Genomic DNA, 24,273 nt, shown 5'->3' on the forward strand with positions numbered 1-24,273 from the left:
TTTCCAAAGAATTAAACCCATGACCTTATGCATGCTAGGCAAGTGATCTACCACTAAGCTACATCTCCAGTCATGAGTTTTTCATTTTTTAAAAAAAATTTATGTAGCTACTCTTCCAGTGAGCATTCTAAGCTGAACAGCGGATGCTATTAATGACAGAGGGAAAATGTAATAACTAAGCTTCCTACTTTTGTTTCCAAGTTCACAGAAAAGTCTTTTATCTGTTTATGGGCAAAGGGACTTCCAGTTTTTTTTAAGTGTAAGGAGAGAATATTGCTAAAATATTTGCACTTTCCTTCTAATTATTAAATTGGAAAATAAGAATTTATTAAGAACTTGAGGCTTATGAACACTTTAAAAAAAGAAATGAGATTACAACTAAGAGAGGTTCTGATTCTGGAGTATGACTAAATTCATTTTTTTTTCCTTTTAGACAAAGTCTTGCTATGTAACACAGGCTTGTCTCAAACTCATGCTGATTCTGCATCTCCCCCATTTTATTTTGGTTGGTTGAACTCTGGACCTGGGCACTGTTACTGTGCTCTATGTTAGCATTCTGTCACTTTGAACCACAGTGCCACTTCTGGTTTTCTGATGATTAGCTGGAACTAAGAGTCTCACAGACTTTCGTGCCCTAGCTGGCTTTGAACTATGGTTTTCAGATCTCAGCCTCCTAAGTAGCTATGATTACAAGGGTGAGTCACCAGTACCCACTTGCATCTACTTCTTGATTGCTAGCAAGCATCACTCTTCCTGGCCTTCAATTCATTGTCAATGAACAACAGTCAGTATTCATAAATATATACTACTATTCCTTTATTTAAATCATCTATGCATTTATGTTTTTATTTTGTGCTGGTACTGGGGCTTGAATACAGGACCCTGGTATTGCTCCTTAGCTTTTTTTCACTGAAGGCTGGCATTCTCCCACTTGAGCCCTACCTTTACTTCTAGCTTTTTGGTGGAAATAATAATCTCACAGATTTTTCTGCCCTGGCTGACTTTGAACTGAGATCTTTAGATCTCAGCTTCTTGAGAAGCTAAGAATTATTCCAGGTGTGAACCACTAGCACCTGGCTTGCATTAGTTTTATTTAAAAAATCTTCCATTTCCTCAAAATACTGAATAACAAAAACAAGATGAAGGTAATTTAGACACAATCTGCATTCTGTGCATGAGCTTCTGTCTTGACCATTGCTACCTCGTGGTAGTGGTGAGATGGTCACTGGGTCACTGGACATCCGAGACAACTTGCTGTCCCTCTGTATGCCAACCAAAATATTTCATTAATGAGGCTCAATATTGTTAACAGATTCAATATTTAATAGAGAAAAAAGTGAACCGCCTACCATCTTTTTTAAGAATTTATTAATGTTGATTTTTACATCATATTTTAAATGACAAGTTTAACAAACAAGTGTTCAAGGAGGGAATCTATTGCCTACCATCTTGACAAGACGATCCCTTGCAGAAGATTGGGTAGTATCAGAGACATTAAATTTTGATTGCACAAGTAAAGGTCTTGCTTTCTGAAAGACACAAAAGGTAGGTATTGGCTAAGAAAGAGGAACTCGGAGTCTAAGAAAAGAGATATCAACCATTTCATCTCTTTGGGAATTAAGATATGAACACTCTGCTCATTTAAATATTGATGGGATATGGTTTACAAACCAGCGGGGGGGGAAATGTAGTCTCTGCTACTTAAGAGGCTGAGGCAGGAAGATTGACAGGAGTTTTAGACTAGCCTGGGCAACATAGCAAGATCTTACCTAAAAAACAACAACAACAAAACCAGAAACAGACAGCAGACACACTCTAAAAAAAAAAAAAAAGACTCTCAGGAAACAATCACAAAAACAAACAAATAGGAAGGGAATCATCATGCATGTTCTCCATAGCAAATACTAATAGGGACTTAATAAATGATAAATCAGGAAGAGACAAATATATCTAAGTAAGCATTGTATATACTTACAAGATAATTGAAGGATGAATCAGCAAGCAGTGTAAACTGACGAAACAGCGTGTGTCTAGTAAACATCTCATCTTTAAGGACATGAAAGCTGCAGAAAAAGAAGCCATGATATAAATGTATATTAAATCATAGGGTAAACAAATTTGCATTATGGCACTGTGGTTAGGAAACACCAGGTAAAAATTTAAGCCAGGTATGGTGACACATTACTATAATCCCAGAAGTCAGGAGGCAGGGGAAGGAGTATCATGAGTTTGAGGCTAGCCTGGGTTACATAGTGAAACCCTATCTTAACAAACCAACGAAATCCAAAGAAAATGAAACAGAGTATAAACTTTGAATTATTTCTCCCTTATGTAAAAATCATATATTTTCTAGTTCTGAAAAGCTTACATTTTACAACATTTTCTTTAAAAAGAAATGACTCTTTCTATACCTAACACAACACATATACAAGATGAAGAGAATTTTATTCTGTTAGAAGTCAAGGGACCCCCAAAGGTGGTGCCACAATAACATAAAAGACAATGGGACTTAATATTGGAGAAATTAAGCAGCAAAAATAACAAGAATTTCAATCTATTGGAACTACACATGTATTCACAATTTAGGAAATTCTCAGTGTCAATAGAAAATGATGCTACAATGAGGGGATTTGTTGTTGGGAATACATGATCTGAAGAGAAAGTCAGGGATGTGTCCAGACATTTTTGGGGGGCCTAAAATGTAACAGAGCAGGATTTGAGGTGTAGGTTAGTGGTAAAGTGCTTGCCTAGCATCTATAGTGGTCACAGTGCAGCGGCTGTTGCCACCATTGTATTTATGGACAAAGAATCACTTTTACAATTCTGCAAAGTCCACAGGCAGTGGGAAGCCTCACCAGGACTACTTAATAACAAGAATTGGCACCTTGGAGTTATGATTCTTGGATCTGGACTTGCGTTGACATTGTATTAGGCTAAGATGTTGAGATGGGAAAAATACAGTTAACATAAATCATAAAATTTGGGGAGGGTGTCTAGAAGATGGAGTAGAGTAGATTGAATACTTGTATTCCACCCAAATATTCACTTCCTAATTCCTGAACCCCATAAGCATGTTCATTAACAAAGTAAAAGGAATGGTGTTGACATAAGTAAAGTAAGGATTTCCAGATGAACAATTATTCTTGATTACTGTGTGGATTAGATGCAATCTATTAAGGGAAACAGGGTGATGAAAGCAGATACAGATATCAACTCAAGACTAGCCCTCTCTAAAACTTAGAAGAGGAAAGAGCTGACAAGCCTTGGAAATCAAGAAGGAACTAACTCTGGATTCAATACTGTAAGAATTGTTTTGAATTTCTGACCACCAGATGATAATAGGTTTGTGTTTATTATAAACACAGGCAAGAAAGTCTATGATTCTTGCCTCCAATGAACCACTAAAAAATCAGAAATGGAATTATGGCTTTAGTAGTAGAGCACCAGCCTTGAATGGAAAAAGCTATAGGATAATGCCCAGGCCCTGAAGTCAAGCTCTAGTATTGGTGTACTGGTGAGCACAGACACACAGACACATACACACACACACACACACATTTTATATGAAACAAAGAATGTTTTGTGACTGTCCTGATGTGAATATGATGTAAGCTGAACGTTTTCGTATGAGGAGAGACATAGAAGTGTACCAATATTTTCTGTTTTTCTCTATTACTCTTCTGCCATGCACTGATAACTCCAAGAATCTGCAGCTGGGAACCAGAGAAGGGAGAGTGTTGGAGAGAGAAGAGGAAGTAAAAACTGGGTAGAATCTCCACTTCCCAAAATGTCCTGTCTCCCAGACACAAGAATGAGGGATTATAGGGGAAGAAAGGAAGGAGAAAATGAGAAAAATAAGTGTGTACTTTGCACCAGCCCTCTAAATTTCTAGTAGCTAGCCAGCCACCAGTCTAAGTTGCTGGCTCAGAGTTCATGAGCACAGATGAATGAAGGGAAGTCAGGAAAAGGCAGCCGTCAGTGGTGTAGGAGACATATTAAGATTCTAAGTTTGAGGATCAAGATGGCCAGAAAAGAGAGCATCTGACTCTAAGCCCACGGGCAGGAGACAGTGAAGACACACAGGCTGGGCCCCTGGAGGCTGGCAGAAGTGAATGTGGTATGAGCTAGGTCCAGATCAGCTCCTGAGCCTTTGTGCCAAGAGAAATGACAATTATAACATGTGTCAGCCATGTCATGCTAAGAGGAAGGAGTAGCCCTGCCAGCACTGCTTATGTTTATTCCTTTTGGACATGGTAGAGACTAGAAAGGGGGGTTTAGAAATGGAGCTGTGAACTGAACTGAGCTGAATAAATCATGAATTGCCTGATGGTTCACTGGATTCATTGCAGTCTCATAAATGAAAGCTGTCTGTGTCTCCATACTCTACCTGTTCCTGAGGATATAAAATTTTCTTTCCCAGTTTCTGTTTATCCTATCTGCTTCTTTTCTACACCTGTTAAAAAAAACAACAACAAAAAGTACAAGTGGGTAAATGCTATGTCAGATACGAACAAACACACAATGAGAACAAGCCATTATTTCTAGTACCTTTCGAGCTTCTTTTTCTCATTGTCTAATTTCTTCTTTAACATTTCCACTTGTATGTCCCGTTTTTTAGTGTCTTCAGCCTTTACTTCCTAAATCAGAAAAGACACTTTCTATTCAACAGAACAGACATTCTAACTACTATCAAAAGCCAAGAGGCTTACTTGATAATTCCTGTAAGTCAGAAGCATTCAAGAACTCATGCCTCCATTTCCTGTAAATGATTAATTTCAAGAAAGCCAGCTTTACTTAGGATTGCAAAATAACCAGGTTTTATCTTCATGATTCCTGCCCCCCATCAACCAAGAATCTTTTTTCTTCTGAAATTTTCTTCCCTCCAGGCCCATCTCTTCTTCATAAACAGCAACTGCCCCCAGTTAGTGTTTTCTGTCTGAACAATTTTCAAGAAAGAATCTGACCAACCCAATTGTCCTAGAGCTTCATGACATTATCTCAGTACAGCTTAGGTTTTAGCAAAAGGAAGGAATTTCTAACACTGAAATTGTAGGTGTGTCATGATAGAGAGGTTTTGGAGGTGTGGTGGGAATGTCACATAGACTCATACTAGGGGTTTCTCTGTCTCTTCATGAGACAAATTGTTGTGTCTCAAATAGCCAGAATTAATAAAGATAGAAAAAAGTTAATACTAGAATAGAACAGATTTTTTTTTTGGTTATTCATGGGGCTTGAACTCAGGACCTGGGACTGTCCCTGAACGTCTTTGCTCAAGGGTAGTGCTCTACTATTTTGAGCCACAACACCACTTTCAGTTTTTCAGGTACCTATTGGGAGATAAGAGACTCACAGACTATTTTTGCCCAGGCTGACTTTGAACAGCATTCCTCAGTTCTTAACCATATGAATGGCAAGCATTAGAGGCATGAGTCATCATCCCTTGGACATAGAATGGAATTCTTTGTTGTTTTCCTACCTTCACCGTGGCTTCTTTTGACTTCTTTGGTCCACTAAGTATAACAGGTTCTGGGGCGTATCTCACCTAAGGAAAGAGTAAACTAAGGTAAATACAACATTTTAATAGATGCATGAAGCAGTAGTGTTGCTACAGTGTAGAAGAAGGAAACTGAGGCTTTATAAACGGAAACTTTTTATGTGGGAGTGTGTGTGTGTGTGTGTGTGTGTGTGTGTGTGCACACCTGCATGTTGCTTGTGTGGGTCATGGGACTTGAACTCAGGGCCTGGATGCTGTCCTTGAGTTTCTTTTACTAAATGCTTTACTGCTTGACTCATGGAGCCACTTTCAGCTTTTTTCTGAGTAGTTTTGTTTGAGTTAAGAGTTTCGTGGCCTCTCCTGCCCAGGCTGGCTCTAAACCATGATGTTCAGATCGCAGCCTCTTGAGTTGCTAGAATTATAGGCATGAGCCAGCAGTTCCTGGCTCCCCCAATTCTTCCCCCCACCACCTTTTAATTTTTATCTTTTTGGTCAGGGCTTGAACTCAGTGCCTGAGCACTGTTCCTGAGCTTTACGCTAGCACTCTACCACTTTAAGCCACAGTGCCACTTTCAGTTTTCTGGTGATTAATTGCAGGTAAGAGTCTCACAGATTTTCCTGCCCAGGCTGGCTTCAAACCATGATCGTCAGATCTCAGCCTCCTGACAGCTAGGAGGTTGAGCCTCTGCACTTGGCTCTCCACTAGTTTTTAAAAGACTTTTCGTTGTGGTTGTAGATCATATTTTACCACCATTACACCTTTCCAAAGTGAAACAGGCAGTTATTACCCAATGAAGCCATACGCAAAAACCAGACAAACAATTCATTTTTAAGCCAGGAGCCTGTTGTTCATGCTTGTAATTCTAGCTCCTCAGGAGGCTGAGATCTAGAGGCTTGAAGTTTCAAGGAAATTTGGGCAGAAAAGGATGTGAAACTATATCGCCAATTAGTCAACAAAAATACTTTATTTTCCAGGAAGCTGAGATATCAGGATGCCAGTTCAAATTCAGCTGAGACAGGAAAGTTTGTGAGATTCATCTACTTAACCACTACAAAGCCAGTAAATGAAGCTATGTTTCAAATGGTACTTAGAGTACCAGACATGAGCAAAAATGGTAAGAGACAATGCTCAGGCTTTGAGTTCAAGCCCCCAGTACCAACACACACACACACACACACACACACACACACACACACACACACACACACATTAAAACTCACTCTATTTGCCTAGCATACATGGGACTTCGAATCCCACCTCTGGCATCTCAAAAGAAAACCTTCTTGGACCCACTGTACCCAGGAAGGGACACGTAGAACTACTTAAAGAAGTTTTTAAAAAGATAAGGCCAGACCTCAGTGGTTCATGCCTGTAATCTTAGCTGTGCAGGAGCCTGAAATTTAAGGATTGTAGTCTGAAGCCAGTCCAGGCAAGAAAGTCTATGAGACTCTTACTTCCGATTAAGCACCCCAAAATGCTGTACATGGAGCTGTGGCTCAAGTAGTAGAGAGCTAACCTCGAGCATAAAAGCTCAGGGACAATACCCAAGCCCCGAGTTCAAGCTCCATCCAGCACATGAAAAAAAAATAAGCAAAATGAAGCAAAGAGAAGCGAAGCAAAGAGAGGAAGGAAGGAAAGTGGGAAGGAAGGAAGGAAAAAGAAGGAAAAGTTATTGTACATTTCTGTATAATAGCACTAATATATCTGAGAAAGTCTGGGAATACCAAGGCTGGATGGGCTGTCATCCTCCTTGGTGACAGTGGCTCTGGCAAGGAAGGTCTGCCGCCGCAGGTGGAAGTAGATAATCAGCAGAGAACTGAACAGTTGTGAGGCATAAATGACAAAGAACTTCGAACTCCCTTGAGCAATCAGAAGTGAGTTGAGTGAGGGTGAACATGGAGAATGAAAGACTAAGGCAAAACTACGAGGTGGGAGAGGCTAGTATTTGGTGTTCAGCCAGTGACCAGTGCCCAGGGCTGAAATGGCATAGCACCTTGGAAATGTCGGTTCTTGGAAATGTGGCTCATCTTCTTTAACTTCCATAACCTTATAATACAAAGAGGTATTATAAGGAGAAATTTCAATAGAAGTTCCAGAATCACATTAGATTCCAAGTCCGATGAAAGAAATTGCAGACTGAGCTGGTTACAGAACAAGGTGAGATTCAGAAGCAGACTTTGAAATAAGATCCAGTAGACACAGTCCAGCCCTCAGCAGCCATAGCAAGGTAACTACACTGGGATAGGACTGGGCAAAGACAAGCCGGATGTGGAGTCGAACCAACTTTCATACAGCTGAGGGATAAAAAATGTAGAGCAACTTTTTGTCTGTTCTTGTGTTTTGGATAGTGCTAGAATTTGAATGCAGACACTCGTGCTTGCTAGACACAGCCAGCTCTCTTTTGCTGTAGGTTCTTTTCTAACAAGGGCCTTGTGGTTTTGCCCAGGGCCAGCCTCAGACTTAATCCTTTTCCCTATGCCTCTGGAATAGCTAGGATTCCAGGCATGGGGCACCATGCCATGGAATTTCGTTCTGTTTCGTTTTGTTTTCAATTGGAAAGACTTTAGTGGGTTCAGTTCAAGCAGTTTGGTCTGTTGACACAATAGGGACTTGGAATTTGTGAGAAAGAGATAAAATTTGAGAGCTGTCAGTGTATTAGTTGAAGTCACAGAGTTGGAGGAGGCTTACAGAGAAGGAAAAAAATTCAAGCTGAACACTAATTTCCAAGAATGGCAGATGTATAGTTTTGGTTGACCTTTGCCTGACAGAAAGAATCCTTAGAACTGGATCCTTATTATTGTTCTTCGCTTACTTCTCTACTTCTAACTCCTACTCTATTACTCTCCCAAATCCACAGGACTCTTCTGATCATTCCAGAATGACCCAAAGTATTACTTCCATAATTTTTGACCAAGTAGACATTCTACAAAATAATACCTCCTCTCACTTTCAGCATAGTGACTCTGTCTTCCCAAGGCCCATGTGATAGCAAAGCAGGCTAAAAAGAAACCCATGCCATACTGTCACCAGTCTGACAAAAGCAACAGAAGGTTTTTATTATCCTTTAACCTTCCTGAACCTCAAAATGTGGAGAGGGAGCAAGGTGCCAGAAGCTCAGGACTGTAATCCCAGCTATTCTGGAGGCTGAAATCTGAAGACCAGTTTAAAGCCAGTCCTGGCAAGAAAGGCCAAGAGGCTCTTATCTCCAATTCATTAGCAAAAAGACAGAAATGAAGCTAAGGCTCCAATGGTAGAACCCCAGCCTGCAGTGCAAAAAATCAATGACAGAACCCAAACCCTGAGTTCAAGCCCTAGGACCAGTGCGTGGGCACACACACACCCACACACACGCGCGCATGCACACACAAAGTGGGTGGTGGATGAATGGAGAAGGGAAATGAGAGAACAAATACAGTCAAATAACTCAGTGTGCATCTGTAAAAAGGACATAAGAAATGATATGACTCTGGGGAAAGGTACAGGAAGATAGGAAAGAATGAGGAAAGGACTGATTTTAATCAAGATGCACAGGTCACATTAATGGATTCATTCCACTGTAACCCACTTGTATAACTATTTGAAGATGGTTTTAAAGAGTAGGGGCCATGTAAGAGACACGAAACAGGCACTTTTGTGGATCCTTCCACTTATGTGGGTTGAAAAGTGCCACGGAATCTCCACTCTGCTCAGGACAGCAGTATGTGCAGTGACTTCAGTCACTTGTGGTGAGCAAGACAACCAATGAGGTAAGAGCCCAGCATGTTAAAGGAGAACACTCGAGTTTAAAAATTTTTTTCATCCAATTAGGGAAACAAATTGGTAAAAATAAAAGTAAGCTTCCATGTAGAAAGGCATCTATGCCAAAGTCACACTAATAACTGGAAATTGATTTTTCATAATTCTGTGTTTAAATTCATACATGATAAAATTGTCTGTTCATTTGCAAGGTTTCCTTCCCCCACCAAGTCTCATGTAATGATCAACTATGGCATAACGAGAGATAAGACTGTGATAAAGCCTATCTTCTCTAGAGCAAATAATTATTTAGTCTCTGCAAAAGACAATGCTACTGCAATGATGGAGATACCACCTCTTTTCATGTTAAAAAGGAAAAAAGAAAGAAAGAAAGGAAGGAAGGAAGGGTGGGGGAGCACCATATATTGACTAGAGTTGTTTGTTCTCTGCTCTAAGCTGAAATTTCCCCTTTGCTACAGCAAGTTACATTGACCCCCCACCAGCTCTGTCCACATGGAAATGTCACTTTGTTTTTCCAGCTGCTGACATTCCACTTTCTCTGGAATATGCTGGTCTCTATGTGGTCACTTCATGGACAGGTGCAAATACTAGGATGCTGAATGATAGGGGGAGGGGAGACTGAACTGTCTTAGTCACAGGAAAGTTCTTAAGCTTCATGAGTAGAAAAAATGTACTTGTAACGATTATGCAGGTAAATATTATCTTTTTAAAGTTTATTTAGATTTAGGAATAAAAATTCCTAAGATTAAGAAGATTCATTTAAAATAGAAGTTATGCTTCCTAGGTAGAGGTGGTGTCTCATGCCTGTAATCCTAACTACTCAGGAGGCTGAGATCTAAGGATTCCAGTTCGAAGCCATCCAGGGCAGGAACCTCTGTGAAACTTTTATTTCCAAGCAAGCACCAAAAACACTAGAAGTGAAGCTGCAGGACAAGTGATAGAGCACTAGTCTTGAGAAAAAAAAAAAAAGGCTCGGACAGCACTCAAACTATGAATTAGAGCCCAGAACTCACACACACACACACACACACACACACACACACACACACACACACACACACGTTATGCTTTCGAAATTTGTTAGCACTTAAGGGTGTTTCTAAATTTATAATGGTAATCTTTTAAAAATTAAAAGACAAAAGCCAGAATTTGTAATAACAGGAATACAATTAAGTTTCCTAATGTCTCCCCAGACTTATCATATTCTTTATATCTTCACATTTCTGTTCTCTTTTATTCTTGACAAAGGGTAATCATATTCTATTTGTTTTAATTTACTCAAACATCACTTAAAAAAATCTGGCCATTGTTTCTAGGCTTAGTGAAAAAGTATTTTTGGTTTTTTTTACCGCTTTCTCTTTAAAAATTATCAAATGTGTTACTATTAAAAATTATCTTTTGAGGTTAACATGAAGAAAGATGATCTTTTTCCTTCACTAATTTTGACTTTCACATGAACATTTTTTGTACCTTCCAAGTAAATAGCAACTTTTTGTGTATGTGTATTTTTTTTTTTGCCAGTCCTGGGCTTGAGCTCAGGGCCTGAGCACTGTCCTTGGACTTTCTCAAGCCTAGAGCTCTACCACTTGAGCCTCAGCACCACTTCCGGCTTTTTTCTATGTATGTGGTATCGAGGAATTGAACCCGGGTCTTCATGCATGCTAGGCAAGCATTCTACCACTAGGCCAAACTCCCAGCCCCTATGTGTATTTATTTTTAAGTTTCTTATGAACATAAATTAATTGTACAAAAAGCTTCATTATGGGCCAGGTACCTGGCCTAATGGTAAAGTGCTTGCCTAGCATCCACCAAGACCGGGGTTTGATTCCTTGGTACCACATACACAGAAAAAGTCAGAAGTACTGTGGCTCAAGTAGTAGAGTGCTAGCTTTGAGAAAGCCTCATGATAATGCCCAGGCCCTGAGTTCAAGCCCCAGGACTGGCAAGAAAAGAAAGATTTCACTTGTGATATTTTCAACATACTCACCATGCAAATAATGCATATGATACGAATAACTACTTTTGAGCATCAGTAGTGTATCAATGAGAAACTGAGGGAAACAATGGTCAAACTTTTAAGTAGGTCAAAGGAAATTGCTCAAACTGAAGCAATGAGGAAAAAGCAATTCAAGTTAAATCACACAGCATAGAAGACTTATGAAACAACAGCAAGTGGTCTCACATAGATGTGCTGCCTTGAGCCACCCAACATTTTGGCCAGCAATAGGCTGTATATGTAAGAGTATATGCCCTACAAACTCTCATACCATGTAAGCTTATATAGGGCTACTTTATGATGCTTGCTCAACAAAATCACTCACTAGTGCACTTCTCAGAAAATTCCCATATTAAGTGATACATGATTACATGAAACAAGATTATATTTGAAAACAAAGACATAAGTCAACAAAACAGTAAGGAGTTAGTGAAAGATATCAAACCACAAATTCAAGACATTGAATCAAGATGAACACAAATAAAGATAAAGAGGTAAGACAGGTGTAGGACATTAAAAATTCATAGACAAATAATCATCGAAAAGCAACAATAAGAAAAGTTTATTAGGCTAGGAAAGGGCCCTACCACTGAGCTCCCTCTTCAAGCCAAGAAAAGCCTTTCAAAAAATGTATCATTACCTTTAAGTAGTTGTACAAAAGAGTGATAAACTTTTCACATCATTCCAAACAATTGTCTCCGAGATATTATAGGCAAAAAATTAAAAATATATAGCAAGCTTCTTGCCAGAAAAAGGTAAGGCAAAAGAGGCTGGAGCTATATCTTCAAAATATTAAAAGAAAATATAGCTGCCCATCCACTTTCATATTCAGAAATAGATATAAGAATGAATAAAGAAAGATTTTTTCTCATACACAGACCAAACCTTAAAATTCATTGTCCTAAGACTCAGCGAGAATGGAACATGAGAACAGAATCACAAGAACCACAAAGAAAAGAATGCATCAGGAACGGTGTATACCCAAATATCAAGTTATAAATCTTGCTAAAACAAATTATTACCAATTTTTATTACATAAAACATCTATGCCAAACTTCCCAGTTTTTGGTTTGGGTTTTTTTTTTTCTTTTTCTTTTTGTCAGTCCTAGGGCTTTGAACTCAAGGACTGAGCACTGTCCCTGGACTTTCTTAAAGCTATCATCACTCTTCCACTTAAGCCACAGCACCACTTCTGGCTTTTTCTATGTATGTGGTGCTGAGGAATTAACTAGGTCTTTGTGCATGCTAGGCAAGCACTTTACCACTAAGCCAAACTTGTGGCCCACCAGTTTTGTTTTGTTTTCTAATATAGTACTTCCTAGAATTGAGAGCTTCTTACTTGCTAGGCAGGTATTGTACTACTTGAACCATACCTTCTAGTTTTTGAAGGATATAACATAGAAATTTCAAAGAACCATACCTTCTAGTTTTTGAAGGATATAACATAGAAATTTCAAAGAACTTAGCCTTTGATGGATACCTGTAAGATTACCTTAAGGCATGTGGAGCAAAATGAATGAAATTATAGTTTTTATACTGAAAGAATAACGATTTTTATTAAGCATTGTAAGTTGCATTCAATACGCCACACCATAATCCATCAACAGTCAATCAGACTCAACAGCAGTTCATTCTTCACAATCCATGAGTTAGGGCAGAACTCCCTTCAACTTACAGTAAGATCCTACTTAGCTCTTGAGGGGAGGGGTAGGGGAATTACACCTCTGAAATTATGGGGCTTTTTTGTTTTTTGTTTTGCCAGTCCTGGGCTTGAGCTCAGGGCCTGAGCACTGTCCTTGGGATTTCTCAAGGTTAGAGCTCTACCACTTGAGCCTCAGCACCACTTTCAGCTTTTTTTCTATGTATGTGGTACTGAGGAATTGAACCTGGGTCTTTGTGCATGCTAGGCAAGCACTCTACCACTAGACCAAACTCCCGGCCCCTGAAATTATAGTTTTATAGGAGTTTTCTCAAAAATTTTAAAGAAATGTTCTTGCTGGACGCTCATACCTGTAATCCTAGCTAGTCAGGAGGCTGGAATCTAGGAATTAGCTCAAAGCCAGACCACATATACAAATCCAAGAGAATCTTATCTCCAGTTAATCAGCAAAAGCTAGAAATGGATCTGTGGTTCAAGTGGTAGAGTGCCAATCTTAAGTGATAAAAACTAAGCAGAGTATGTATAAGGCCCTGAGTTCAAATTCCAGTACTGCCTCCCAAAAGATAAAAAACAAAAGCAAACAAGTAAGTAAACGTATAAACAAATTTAAATAATATCTGAAAACATTAAAATATACACATAGGGGTGGGGAGTTTGGCCTAGCATGCATGAAGACCCGGGTTCGATTCCTCGGTACCACATACATAGAAAAAAGCCAGAAATGGTGCTGAAGCTCAAGTGGTAGAGTTCTAGCCTTGAGAAAGTCCAAGGACAGAGCTTAGGCCCTGAGCTCAAGCCCAGGACTGACCAATATATATATATACATAACTTTTTAGAAAAACATTCTGTACTGCTAAAGATTAAGCTATCTAGATCCCCTAGAGGTTCCAATAAATTTCAGTGACTATTTATTATTCTAAATAATGAACTAAATGCTTTGGTGTGTCTGTCTGAAATCCCTTTTCTATTTTCTTTCCTCCTCCTCTTTGTCCTTCTCTTCTTCCTCCTCCTCCACCTCCTCCTCCTCCACCTCCTCCTCCTCCTCCTCCTGTTCTTCCACTACCATCTTCTTCTTTTTTCCTCCTCCTCCTTCTCTTCCTCCACCTCCTCCTCCTCCTCCTCCTCCTCCCCCTCCCCCTCCTCCTCCTCCTCCTCCTCCTTCTTCTTCTTCTTCTTCTTCTTCTTCTTCTTCTTCTTCTTCTTCTTCTTCTTCTTCTTCTTCTTCTCATAGCTTTTCTATGGTTGTGAGAATACAAGTGTTTGTACTAACGCCTTTGTAATTTTAATTTTTAAAATTTCCTAAGAATACACTTGCACATTACTTAATGCAAACCCAGATAAAAAGGCTTTGGATTTTTATTAGAATGCATTTGCATATTCTCAACTGGAGAAAGCCCAGGAGAATTACACTCTGGATTGTTTAGGCCTGTGCCAAAGCTTTCTTGTGTACATCAGCCAGTAGATTAACAAGATCTATACTGTAGTTCGTAAAGCAGATTCCGAGGCAAGTTTGAAGATTTACTTTTTTAAAGCGTAAGTAAAAAATGTGCCTTTCATGCTGGGCATTGCAGTTCACTTTTGCGATCCCAGTATTTGGGAATGTGAAGCAGGAGGCTTGCAAATTCCAGGGCCATGCCAGCTACATAGTGAGATCTTGTGAAGATAATAAAAATAAAACAAAATATAAAACATGCTTTGATTCCCTACTTGAGCTGCAGAGGCTAACAGAAGTTAGAAATTCTTCAGATTTTCCTAGTGTTAATTCAGTGAGGTATTACTAATCACCTGAGTTTATTCTGATAATTACAGAATTATGCAAATTGGACATGAAATGTACTAAAGGAGTAAATAAAGGGAAACAACTCATCTTCAATGAGTTTAGGTTTCCTAAAGAATAAAGGAAAAGACGTTGAGGAAAAGACGGCAAGGTCTCAAGAAAAAAGCTGTTCCTGGGAGAGTCTAGGGCTGACAAGAGCAGAACTGGCAAGCCTCAAGTGGGCAGAGCTGGATGGAAGAGGATATCCAGTGTCCAAGGGAGGCAGCCACCTCCACTGGTCCTGGTGAGCTTGGATATCGCAGCTGTTTTATGACGGTGCCCGGCCTGAAGCAGCAGGCAGGGCTGGCACATGTGAGCCTCACCCTCAGGATGAGTGACAGCTGGAGAAATGCTCACGCTTCCGCGGAAAGACCCAAGTCTGGACAGCATTAGAGCTGCCCGGGACAGGCCACAGCTCCTGGTGGGAAGTGAAGAGAGACCCACAGCTGAAACTCAGGGGCCTGGAAAACAGCAGCACCCTATGGTGAGGGTAAAATGGCTGCTCGGAAATGTTATCATCAAGTCCAAATTACGTGTGCTCAGAACCTGGCATCTGCCTCTCATGGCTGAGAGAGAGCCATCCAAACCTCAAAATTCATCTGCTACTGAATTCCATAGCAAAGAATTCTGTCTTTAAGATGTACTATAATAATATAATCAAAGTTTATCATTGCTTCATAAGATAAATAAGAGAAAAAGTATCAAGCTTCAACAATATTTTCATGTGCGCAGCAAGCATTAAGACATATTTTCAGATTCAAATATACCGAAAGTATGTATTTGTCACTGAACTACACAGAATAAAGGAATACAGAAGATGAAAGCTACCTCTTAGTTGAATTTTCACCTGGAATATTGCTTAGCTGTTCAACTGCAGATTCTGAGGGCAGAATCTAAAGGTGGGTTTAGTTTACCAACATGCAGAGTGCTTATTTCCCACGATGCACTGCAGAACTGCTAGCAGCCTTGTTTATCAGGTCAACCAATGGGAAAGAGAATGCAATCACTAAATAATGAGCACATTATTTAATTTCTTTTATATGGTTTATTTTAAATTTCATCTGCAAGTTAACCACACAAAATGGTTGTTTGGGAGAGATATAGCCTATTTCAGGAAGATCTTTCTTAATCTACATAGCCTATAACAATTAAGATTATGCCTACTACTACTAATAATAATAATTGCTAGTTTATAAAGTGACCCTTGTCATAATTGCAAAATGTTTACAAAAATATTTAGCGAGCAACTCTGGCATGTGAAAAATAAATATGTCCTAGAGTTTTTATTGGATCCTTTGTACAAATGGGTGTGAATTGCAGTAAGTCTATGAAGGAGACTGTGACCCTGTCCCTTGTCCCATTTCCCACACAGAAGGGCCCTGATTCTTTCTGCAGACCTAAGCACACACCATATGGCCCTTCAGTAGAGACCAGGGCACCTCATGGAAACTCTGAAGTCTTCCATGGAAGCGTCTACTGGGTGCAATGTTAATTAACTAATTACTTTGGGGTGAGGTGGTAGGGGCGGGGCAAAGAAAATCCCAGAATCCAATTTAACCTTGATAATGTGGAACCTTCACATTTGAAATAGCTTCCAGATATCAAAAGATAAACTTTACACAAGTGCACTGGACAAACACAAATTTTAGGTTGCGAAATCTTTCATAAATAGAAATCAGAAGGCAATGTTCATATCATGCTTTTCAGGCTGGCTAAACACTCCGTTTATCACAGTGGACACTGCTGCATGTAGCATGTGCCTCGTTCCCACCAAGTGACACAGATTTCAAAAAATAAGTATGATTAATTAGATAAGTTTAATGACTGATGTAAACGTTCCTGCAGCAGGCTTTTTGTTTGGTCATTTATGAGGAGTAAATATTATTAAAAGAAATCTTCTTAAGACATCATTTCTAAGAGCTCTTGCTACCCATTGAGTTAAATATTTAAAGAGAATCAGAAAAATTACAATTGGGGAATGTATTTATAGAGTGAAGACCCTGAAAAATAAACCACATAGGAAGATAATACAAAGGAATATTCATAATACCAAAGATGATTACTATGAACAAAATTATAGCAATCAGAGTGAAGTAGAAAAACAAATTTCACTAAAAATTTAGTCAACTCATCTAAAGCTGTAGATACCAGCTTAGGCGTTCTTTTCCTCCTCCCTGAGTCCAACTTTTGCTTATTGTTATACATTAACCTCAATCAGAGTATCTTCAATGGACAGAATGTTCTGGTTAGTTCTGGAAACATCCCAGATGACAATCATTACCTGTCAGAAGAAATCAGTATGACATTGAGGAAAAGTGATGGAAATGACATTTTCTCAGAGGTGCTCTGCTCAGAAGCCCTGACAAAGATGCTGTGGACCACTGACTTGGGGAAGAAGCCCTTGAAATTAGATACATTCAGACCTCAATTCCTTAAACAATAGAATACTTAAGTGAGTTTTCAAACAAACAAACAAACAAACTCTATGGAACAGAAGTCAGCTGCTCTGTCAAAGACTTGGTGGGGCTACAAGACCAAAATGGCCAGGCCCCCCAAATAATCATGCTTCCTTTAAATAAGCACAAGAATATGTATGTCTGTGTAAAAGCAGCCCAAAACTTTGCCTTCCCAACATTTAATTTACTAGCACCTTCTCTCTTCCTATAATTTCTCTAACCCAAACTGATTGTGGAGGCAGACTTTTGTGATTTCAAATCAAAAAGAAAGCTTTGGGTGCTGGTGGATCATGCCTGTAATCCTAGCTGCTCAGGAGGCTGAGATCTGAGGATTGTGCTTCAAAGAGAGCCTGTCAGAAAAGTCTATAAGCTTCTTGTCTCCAATCCACCAGTAAAAAATCAGAAGTGACCTACTAATGCTAGTTAGCTACATTGGAGGTTGAGATTTGACAGTCACAGTTGGAAGCCAGCTGGGGTTGGAAAGTCTAAGAGATTCTTATCTCTGAATAAAAATGAAAAAGTCAGAAGTGAAGCTGTGGCTCAACTGGTATAATACTAGCCTTCAGCAAAAGAAGCTCAGGGACAGCATGGAGGCCCTGAGTTCAAGTCCCCAAACTGAAACAAAAAAATTAAAAAATAAAAAAGCTAGAAGTGAAGACATGGCTCAAGTGGTAGAATGCTAGCCTTGAAAGGGGGGTGGGGAAACAAGCCCAGGGACAGCATCTAGACCTGAGTTCAAGCCTTAGGGCTGACACGGGTTGACACACACACACACACACACACACACACACACAAGCTTTTGAGGTGATCAGACTTTAGGCTTTGCACATACTAGGCAAGCAGTCTACTACCAACTTCACTCTGGACAGTGCTTTGGGATGTTTTGTTTTTCCTTTGGTGCCAGTCCTGAGCCTTGAACTCAGAGCCTGGGTGCTGTCCTTTAGCTTTTTGCTCCAAGCTGTCACTCTACCACTGAAGCCACAGCTATACTTTGGACTTTTTTTTTTTTTTTTTGCCAGTCCTGGGCTTGAGCTCAGGGCCTGAGCACTGTTCTTGGGATTTCTCAAGGCTAGAGCTCTACCACTTGAGCCTTAGCATCACTTCCGGCTTTTTCCTATGTATGTGTACCAAGGAATTGAACCCGGGTCTTCGTGCATGCTAGGCAGGCACTCTACTACTAGGCCAAACTCCCGGCCCCTACTTTTGACTTTTTTTTATGTGGTTAATTGGAGTTGAATCTCATGTAGCGAGTGCCTACCAATGATCATACCTATAATACTAGTTTCTCAAGAGGCTGAGATTGGAGGGTCACGGTTCAAAGCCAGACCAGGCAGGTAGGTGTATGAGACTCTTATCTCCAATTAACTACCAGAAAATGGAAAGTGATGCTGTGACTCGAAGTGGTAAAGTGCTAGCTTTGTGTGAGAAAGCTCAGGGATAGAGAGCCCAGACCCTGAATCCAAGCCTCACAGGAAAGCCTCACGTACTTTCCTGCCAGAGCTGGCTTTGATCCACAGATCTTAACCAACAGTCTCAGTGGCTAGGATTATAGCCTTTCATTTCTGCATAAGCCAGTGCTATATTACTGGCTGTTAGGTACTCTGGGCAGTGAGTTTTTGGACCTTAACTACCCAGGATGGATGGTTGACTCTTCTCTCCATTTAGGAAAACCTCCTCCAAAATATCCAGACTACAAATCTCATACTTCTAGAACCCAAGCACTAGTTAGTCATGTGCAAATTCTCTTATTCTGGGTAATTTATAGTAGTTCCCACTGTGCTCTACTTACCAGAGAAAGTGTGTTTTTCTCATTTTCTGATGTTTCTTTCCAAGCACAGTGACTTCTACTACAGGATACACTCTGGTCTCCCTCTTTTTCACTCCTTATGGGGTGTGAGGTATGGTTTATCTGGCTGGTGAGTTGGCTTAAGAGGCCTATACTTTTATGGACTTGCCTTTCTTTGATGGTGGTTCTAAAATTAACACAGGGCCTTACACTTGCTAGACTCCCCCCAGCCCTGATTTGAGTTGTGGCTGTTGTTGTCCATGGTGGTGGTAGAAGTGCCCTGGAGCTGTCCCTGAACTCTCTTTGTTTAAGGTTAGGGATCTACTATTTTGAACCACAGCTCAACTTCTGGTTTTCTGGTGGTTAACTGGAGATAAGAGTTTCATACATTTTCCTGCCTGGGCTGGCTTTGAACCACAATCCTCAGGTCTCATTTAAGTAGCTAGGACTATAGGTGTGATTCACCAGCACCTGGCCTAGCCCTGATTTTTCACTGGTCATTTTTACCGGAGGGTCTCACTTCCTGCCAGCGGGCATACCTGAATCCTGACCTGCCTACTTTAGGTTTTCAGTCTTACTGAGATTATAGGGTTCAGTCACCACACCAAGTCTCCCTCTGTGAAGAGAGAGGGTCACTTGGACTTTTTCTGCCTAAGATCAACCTCAGGCACTCCCACCTACCTTGAATACAAGATGCACACTAATGTGCCTAGTTCTGGCCTGACTGTCAGTCTGGTTGACGCTGGCCTTGGGTGTGTGTGTGTGTGTGTGTGTGTGTGTGTGTGTGTGTGTGTGTGTGTGTGTGTGTGGCAGGGGCATGTGCACAGTTCTTACCACACGTGGGCGCTCCTCACGCAGGACCTGCTCCCCTGAAAGCTGCTCACTCAGGACCTGCTCACCCGAGGGCTGCTCACGCAGGACCGGTTCACGCAGGGGCTGCTCACGCATGACCTGCTCCCTTGAAGGCTGCTCACGCAGGATCAGCTCACGTGAGGGCTGCTCACGCAGAACCTGCTCCCTTGAAGGCAGCTTAAGCAGGGTCAGCTCACGCGAGGGCTGCTCACGCAGAACCTGCTCCCTTGAAGGCAGCTTAAGCAGGGTCAGCTCACGCGAGGGCTGCTCACGCAGAACCTGCTCCCTTGAAGGCTGCTCACGCAGGACCAGATCACGGGAGAGCTGCTCACGCAGGGCCAGATCACGGGAGAGCAGCTCACGCAGGGCCAGATCACGGGAGAGCTGCTCACGCAGGGCCAGATCATGGGAGAGCTGCTCACGCAGGGCCAGATCACGGGAGGGCTGCTCATGCAGGGGATAATCATGAAGCAGAGGGTACTCACGCCGAGGTGGCTCTCGGGGCGGCTGCTCACGCCGTGGTGGCTGCTCACGTCGTGGTGGTTGCTCACGTCGTGGTGGCTGCTCACGCTGTGGTGGCTGCTCAACCACAGGCTCTTGTATTTTAACCCTTTTTGTGGATTTCTTTTTCGTTGGAGAAGGTGGAGTTGTACTGACAGGAACAGCAGACACGTCTGTCTTCAACGCTCCTGGGGCGACGGAGGCTTTGCTCTGACTAGCCCACGGGGCCAAAGACATCCCTCTGGATGGTTTCATGCTTTTCTGTTATACAAAAAGAACCAGCGTGGTCACTCTTGGATCCATCCTCAGGTTTGTACCCCCCTTTTTTTCTTTTCTCCCAGAGTTAAAATGCTCATTCTTCAATGTCATGATCTTGATCTTATTTCCAGTGACACAAACTACCCATAGTTCTAGAACACACCCTGAGGTTTTAGAGAAGAAAAAAGAAAGTCTTTGAAAGCATCTGGATGGTGGAATTCTTATGAGTGGGTGGAGGAGAGTAATTTGAGGTTTCAGTCAAGATAGGTAGAATGAACGAAGGAGGAAACAAGGCCAGGAGCCTGAGGGACAGCCCGACACAGACTGCCTGTCACTCCGTCACTCTAATGCTGCTAGCTACTCACTTGTCTTGGAGGGGGGATGGGAGAGGAGAGAGAAATAAAATATAAATACAAACCCTGACCATCATGGTGTCATATCTTCTTCTTATTTCCATATCTTCTCTCTGCCTGGTCATCTGTAACGTGGTAGGTAGGCATTTTTGTTTACAAACATTAAAAAGGAACAACATTTCTAAGACATCCCTCAACTATTATGGGCATATGAGTTACACTGAGCATGCATTAGAAAACAGCTGTTGCCAGGATGATGCGTAAAGGATGCTAATGCACACACAATTCAATCAGCACCAAGACTCTTTGATTTTTGTTGCTGTTATTGTCGTTGTTTTAAATATGTACTTTCCTTATGATCTTCTTCTCCCTCTTGTCCTTCATCCTGTCAACAGCCAGCTAGTTTGTTCTTCATTTCTAAAATTACATCTAATTATATCAAGCTCACATGGTACCCATATATCCATGACTCATTTTGAGTTACTTTCATGCAAAGCTTGGAGATCCCATAGATGCTCATTGTTTAGAATGAAGTTTTTTTTTCTGTTTTTACTTTTTGGTAGTACTGGGGCTTGCTAGATAAATGGAAACCATGCCCCTGACCCTGGTTGTCTTTGTTATTTTTGAAGTAGGGTCTTATGCATATGCCCAGACGAGCCTGAACTGAGTCCTGCCTATTTACATTTTTTCTGTGACCAGGGTGACAGGCACAGCCACTGAGGCCAGAGTTTGATTTAGTTGAGGTCTCTCAATCTTGGATTTGTGGCTTTTAAAGCACAATCTTTCCAAATTTCTGCTTCCTAAGTAGATAGGATTACAGGCACGAACCTCTGTGCCTAGCTAGGAAAATACTTACGGTAAATAATACCCAATTATGTTAACACACAAATAGTTTCTCATTGTTTTAAGCAATTAGATTCTGTTTTAATTTCACATATAGTAAACATCAATAAGTAAAATCCACCAACATCAAATCTTATGTATCTCAAAAATTTTGGTGTTGTTTTGTAAAAGTGTCTTATATTGCCAACCAAGAGAGGATGCCTCAGCAAGAAGAAACTGTACTTAGGAACCAGGTGCTGGTAGCTCATACCTGTAATCCTAGATATTCAGGAGGCTACCCTCTGAGGATCAAAGTTTGAAACCAGCCCAGGCAGAAAGGTCATAAAACTCTTATCTCCAATTAACTAGCAAAACAAAGAAAAACAAAAAGGAGGCGTGGCTCAAATGGTAAAGTGCTAGCCTTTAACCAAAAAGGCAAGCAAAAGTACAAGATCCTGAGTTCAAGCCTAGTACTGGCACAGAAAAAAGAAAATGAAATTAAAACAGGAAAGGGGGAAGGAGGGCGGGAGGGTGGGAAGGCAGGAAAGGAGACAACACTATCTGCTGACATCTCTTAAACAACACCTGTCCAAGGAAGCACTTCCTTTCACAAGACTTGCCTTCTGCTTCCCTGGCTTTCTAAGAACATGGAAAGGCCACAAGGGGCTGTCAGATATCCAAGACCTCATGAAACATGTGTGACTGACCTGGGGCCAGAGGCCAGTGAGCCAAGGATGACGTGGGCAGTAGAATTGGCTTCTGCATTTGCCAAGGTGTACAGGAATGCAGTCATACTTTGCAGTCATATTTTGCCATCTTAACAGCCACCCTTCCCAGAACTTCAATATCCGTGTAGTTTTACCCAGATCACCACGGCACTAGCTTCCCAGCTGGAGGCTCAGGCACTGCCAAGTGACAGGTAATAGAAATGGGCAGCCTTGAACCATGCCTTAAAAGGAATTCATTCATTGGGAACTCAGTTATGGGAGCAGCTTACAGAGGGAACTTAGTGCTGTGTACCCCAAATGGAGCTAGAATAGTCTCTATAGGACTCCTTTCTATCTCAAGTTTAGATTCTCCTAAAACACCACATACACTGGGATATTTTCATATGCAGATGGAAATTAGGTGAGGGAATAAGTATAACCCAGATATATATCTAATCAGGACCTTCTCTTAATCTTTTGTTAACTATCAAGTAAATTAAAAAATACAGCAGTGGTACTTACTGGACACTGTTGGAAAGGAACTATACAACGTGTGGGTGGGGATGAGAGGAAAATACTGGGAAAGAGCTAGAGAAAGGGTGATACTCTCCAAAAGTGGATGTACTCATTACCTCACTTATGTAACTGCAATCCTTCTACATATCACCTTTGTAATAACAATAAAATAATTATAATAATAATTTGAAAAAAGAAAACCACTTAGCCTAGGAATCATGAGAAGATGAGAAATTACTTTATATGCTCCCCCAGAAGCCAGTCTAAGGGTACAGTTAATCCAAAGTTTGGATATGAAGGGTTCGTCCTGCTCACTAAGAGGTGACTAGATTACAAAGGTTCTGTCCTAATCCATGGATTCATTCACTGATGGATTCATAACTAGAAAACATTATTAGGAGGTGATAGAAATTTTCTGAGGGACCCTAGTTGGGTCCTTGGGGAATACATTTTATTCAAGCTCTCTTTCTGTCTCTTTGCTTCCTGGCTTCCAAGAGGTAAGCAGCTGTTTCCCCCAAAGGTTCTGTCTTACTATGGACTGAAACCTCTGAAAACTCAGGGCTGAAATAGATTTTTCCTCTCATAAGTCAACTTTCTCAAGTTATTTGTCATGGCAATGAAAAAAATCTAACATATTTTAATGATTCCTTATACCTACTGAGCTTATCTTTTTTGATGCCACCTCTGACTTTTTACACAAAACTATTTATTTAATTTATTTATTTGTGCCAGTGCTCAGGCTTGAACTCAGGGCCTGAGTATAATCCTCCAGATTTTTTTTTTCTTTCTCTTAAGTCTGTACTCTACCACTTGAGCCACAGCTCTACTTCTAGCTTTTTTTTTTTCTGGCTAGTTGGAAATAAGAGGCTTATAGACTTTGTTGCTTTGGCTGGCTTTGAACTATGAGTCTCGGATTTCAACCTCCTGAGTAGATAAGATTACATATGTGAGCCACTAGTGATCCAGCTACATGAGACTCTTAATAGGCAAAAAAAAAAAAAAAAAACTTTTACTGGAAAGCCAGTACATAAGAACATTGTCAGTGAGAATACAAATGATGTAGCACTTTCATAGGTCCTCCCCTAAGAAATGGGTTAGGATTTGGTAGCTGGTGCTTAAAGAAAAACCCTTGATTGCATCCTTGCTTGGTATTATACCAGTGGCAGTTGTCACTCAACCGGACATAAGAAAAAAAGAGAATATAAAATGATAGTGGTCACGGCCAGCTTTCCCTTCTCCCCCTCTCTGCACGATCACAAATGGTAGTTTACATAAAATAGCAACACAACACATAGCAAA

General features: G+C 40.7%; 1 protein-coding gene and 1 non-coding gene across 3 annotated transcripts in view; one reads left to right on the forward strand and one right to left on the reverse strand.

Moving 5' to 3' along the window:
- Positions 1-1,366: 1,366 nt before the first annotated feature.
- Positions 1,367-24,273, reverse strand: part of C26H10orf67 (chromosome 26 C10orf67 homolog) — a 91,659-nt gene continuing 68,752 nt past the window's right edge. The window contains exons 9-15 of one of the 2 annotated variants that reach the window (XM_090319186.1): positions 20,995-21,054; positions 19,800-20,579; positions 5,477-5,542; positions 4,549-4,637; positions 4,388-4,453; positions 1,976-2,063; positions 1,367-1,529 (exon numbers count right to left, since the gene is read on the reverse strand). In XM_090319186.1, the coding sequence (XP_090175312.1) occupies positions 1,422-1,529; positions 1,976-2,063; positions 4,388-4,453; positions 4,549-4,637; positions 5,477-5,542; positions 19,800-20,579; positions 20,995-21,054 (1,257 nt within the window). In that variant the 3' untranslated portion in view covers positions 1,367-1,421. The remainder of the gene's footprint in view (positions 1,530-1,975; positions 2,064-4,387; positions 4,454-4,548; positions 4,638-5,476; positions 5,543-19,799; positions 20,580-20,994; positions 21,055-24,273) is intronic. The other variant, XM_090319187.1, reaches the window with a different exon arrangement.
- Positions 24,034-24,161, forward strand: LOC150045998 (small nucleolar RNA SNORA30/SNORA37 family). Its single transcript, XR_016532770.1, has one exon. It is a non-coding gene; the product is annotated as a small nucleolar RNA SNORA30/SNORA37 family (small nucleolar RNA).

The sequence above is a fragment of the Megascapheus bottae genome, chromosome 26 (genome assembly GCF_031878675.1).
Source record: "Megascapheus bottae isolate mThoBot1 chromosome 26, mThoBot2.hap1, whole genome shotgun sequence".
In the NCBI taxonomy this organism is placed as follows: Eukaryota; Metazoa; Chordata; class Mammalia; order Rodentia; family Geomyidae; genus Megascapheus; species Megascapheus bottae.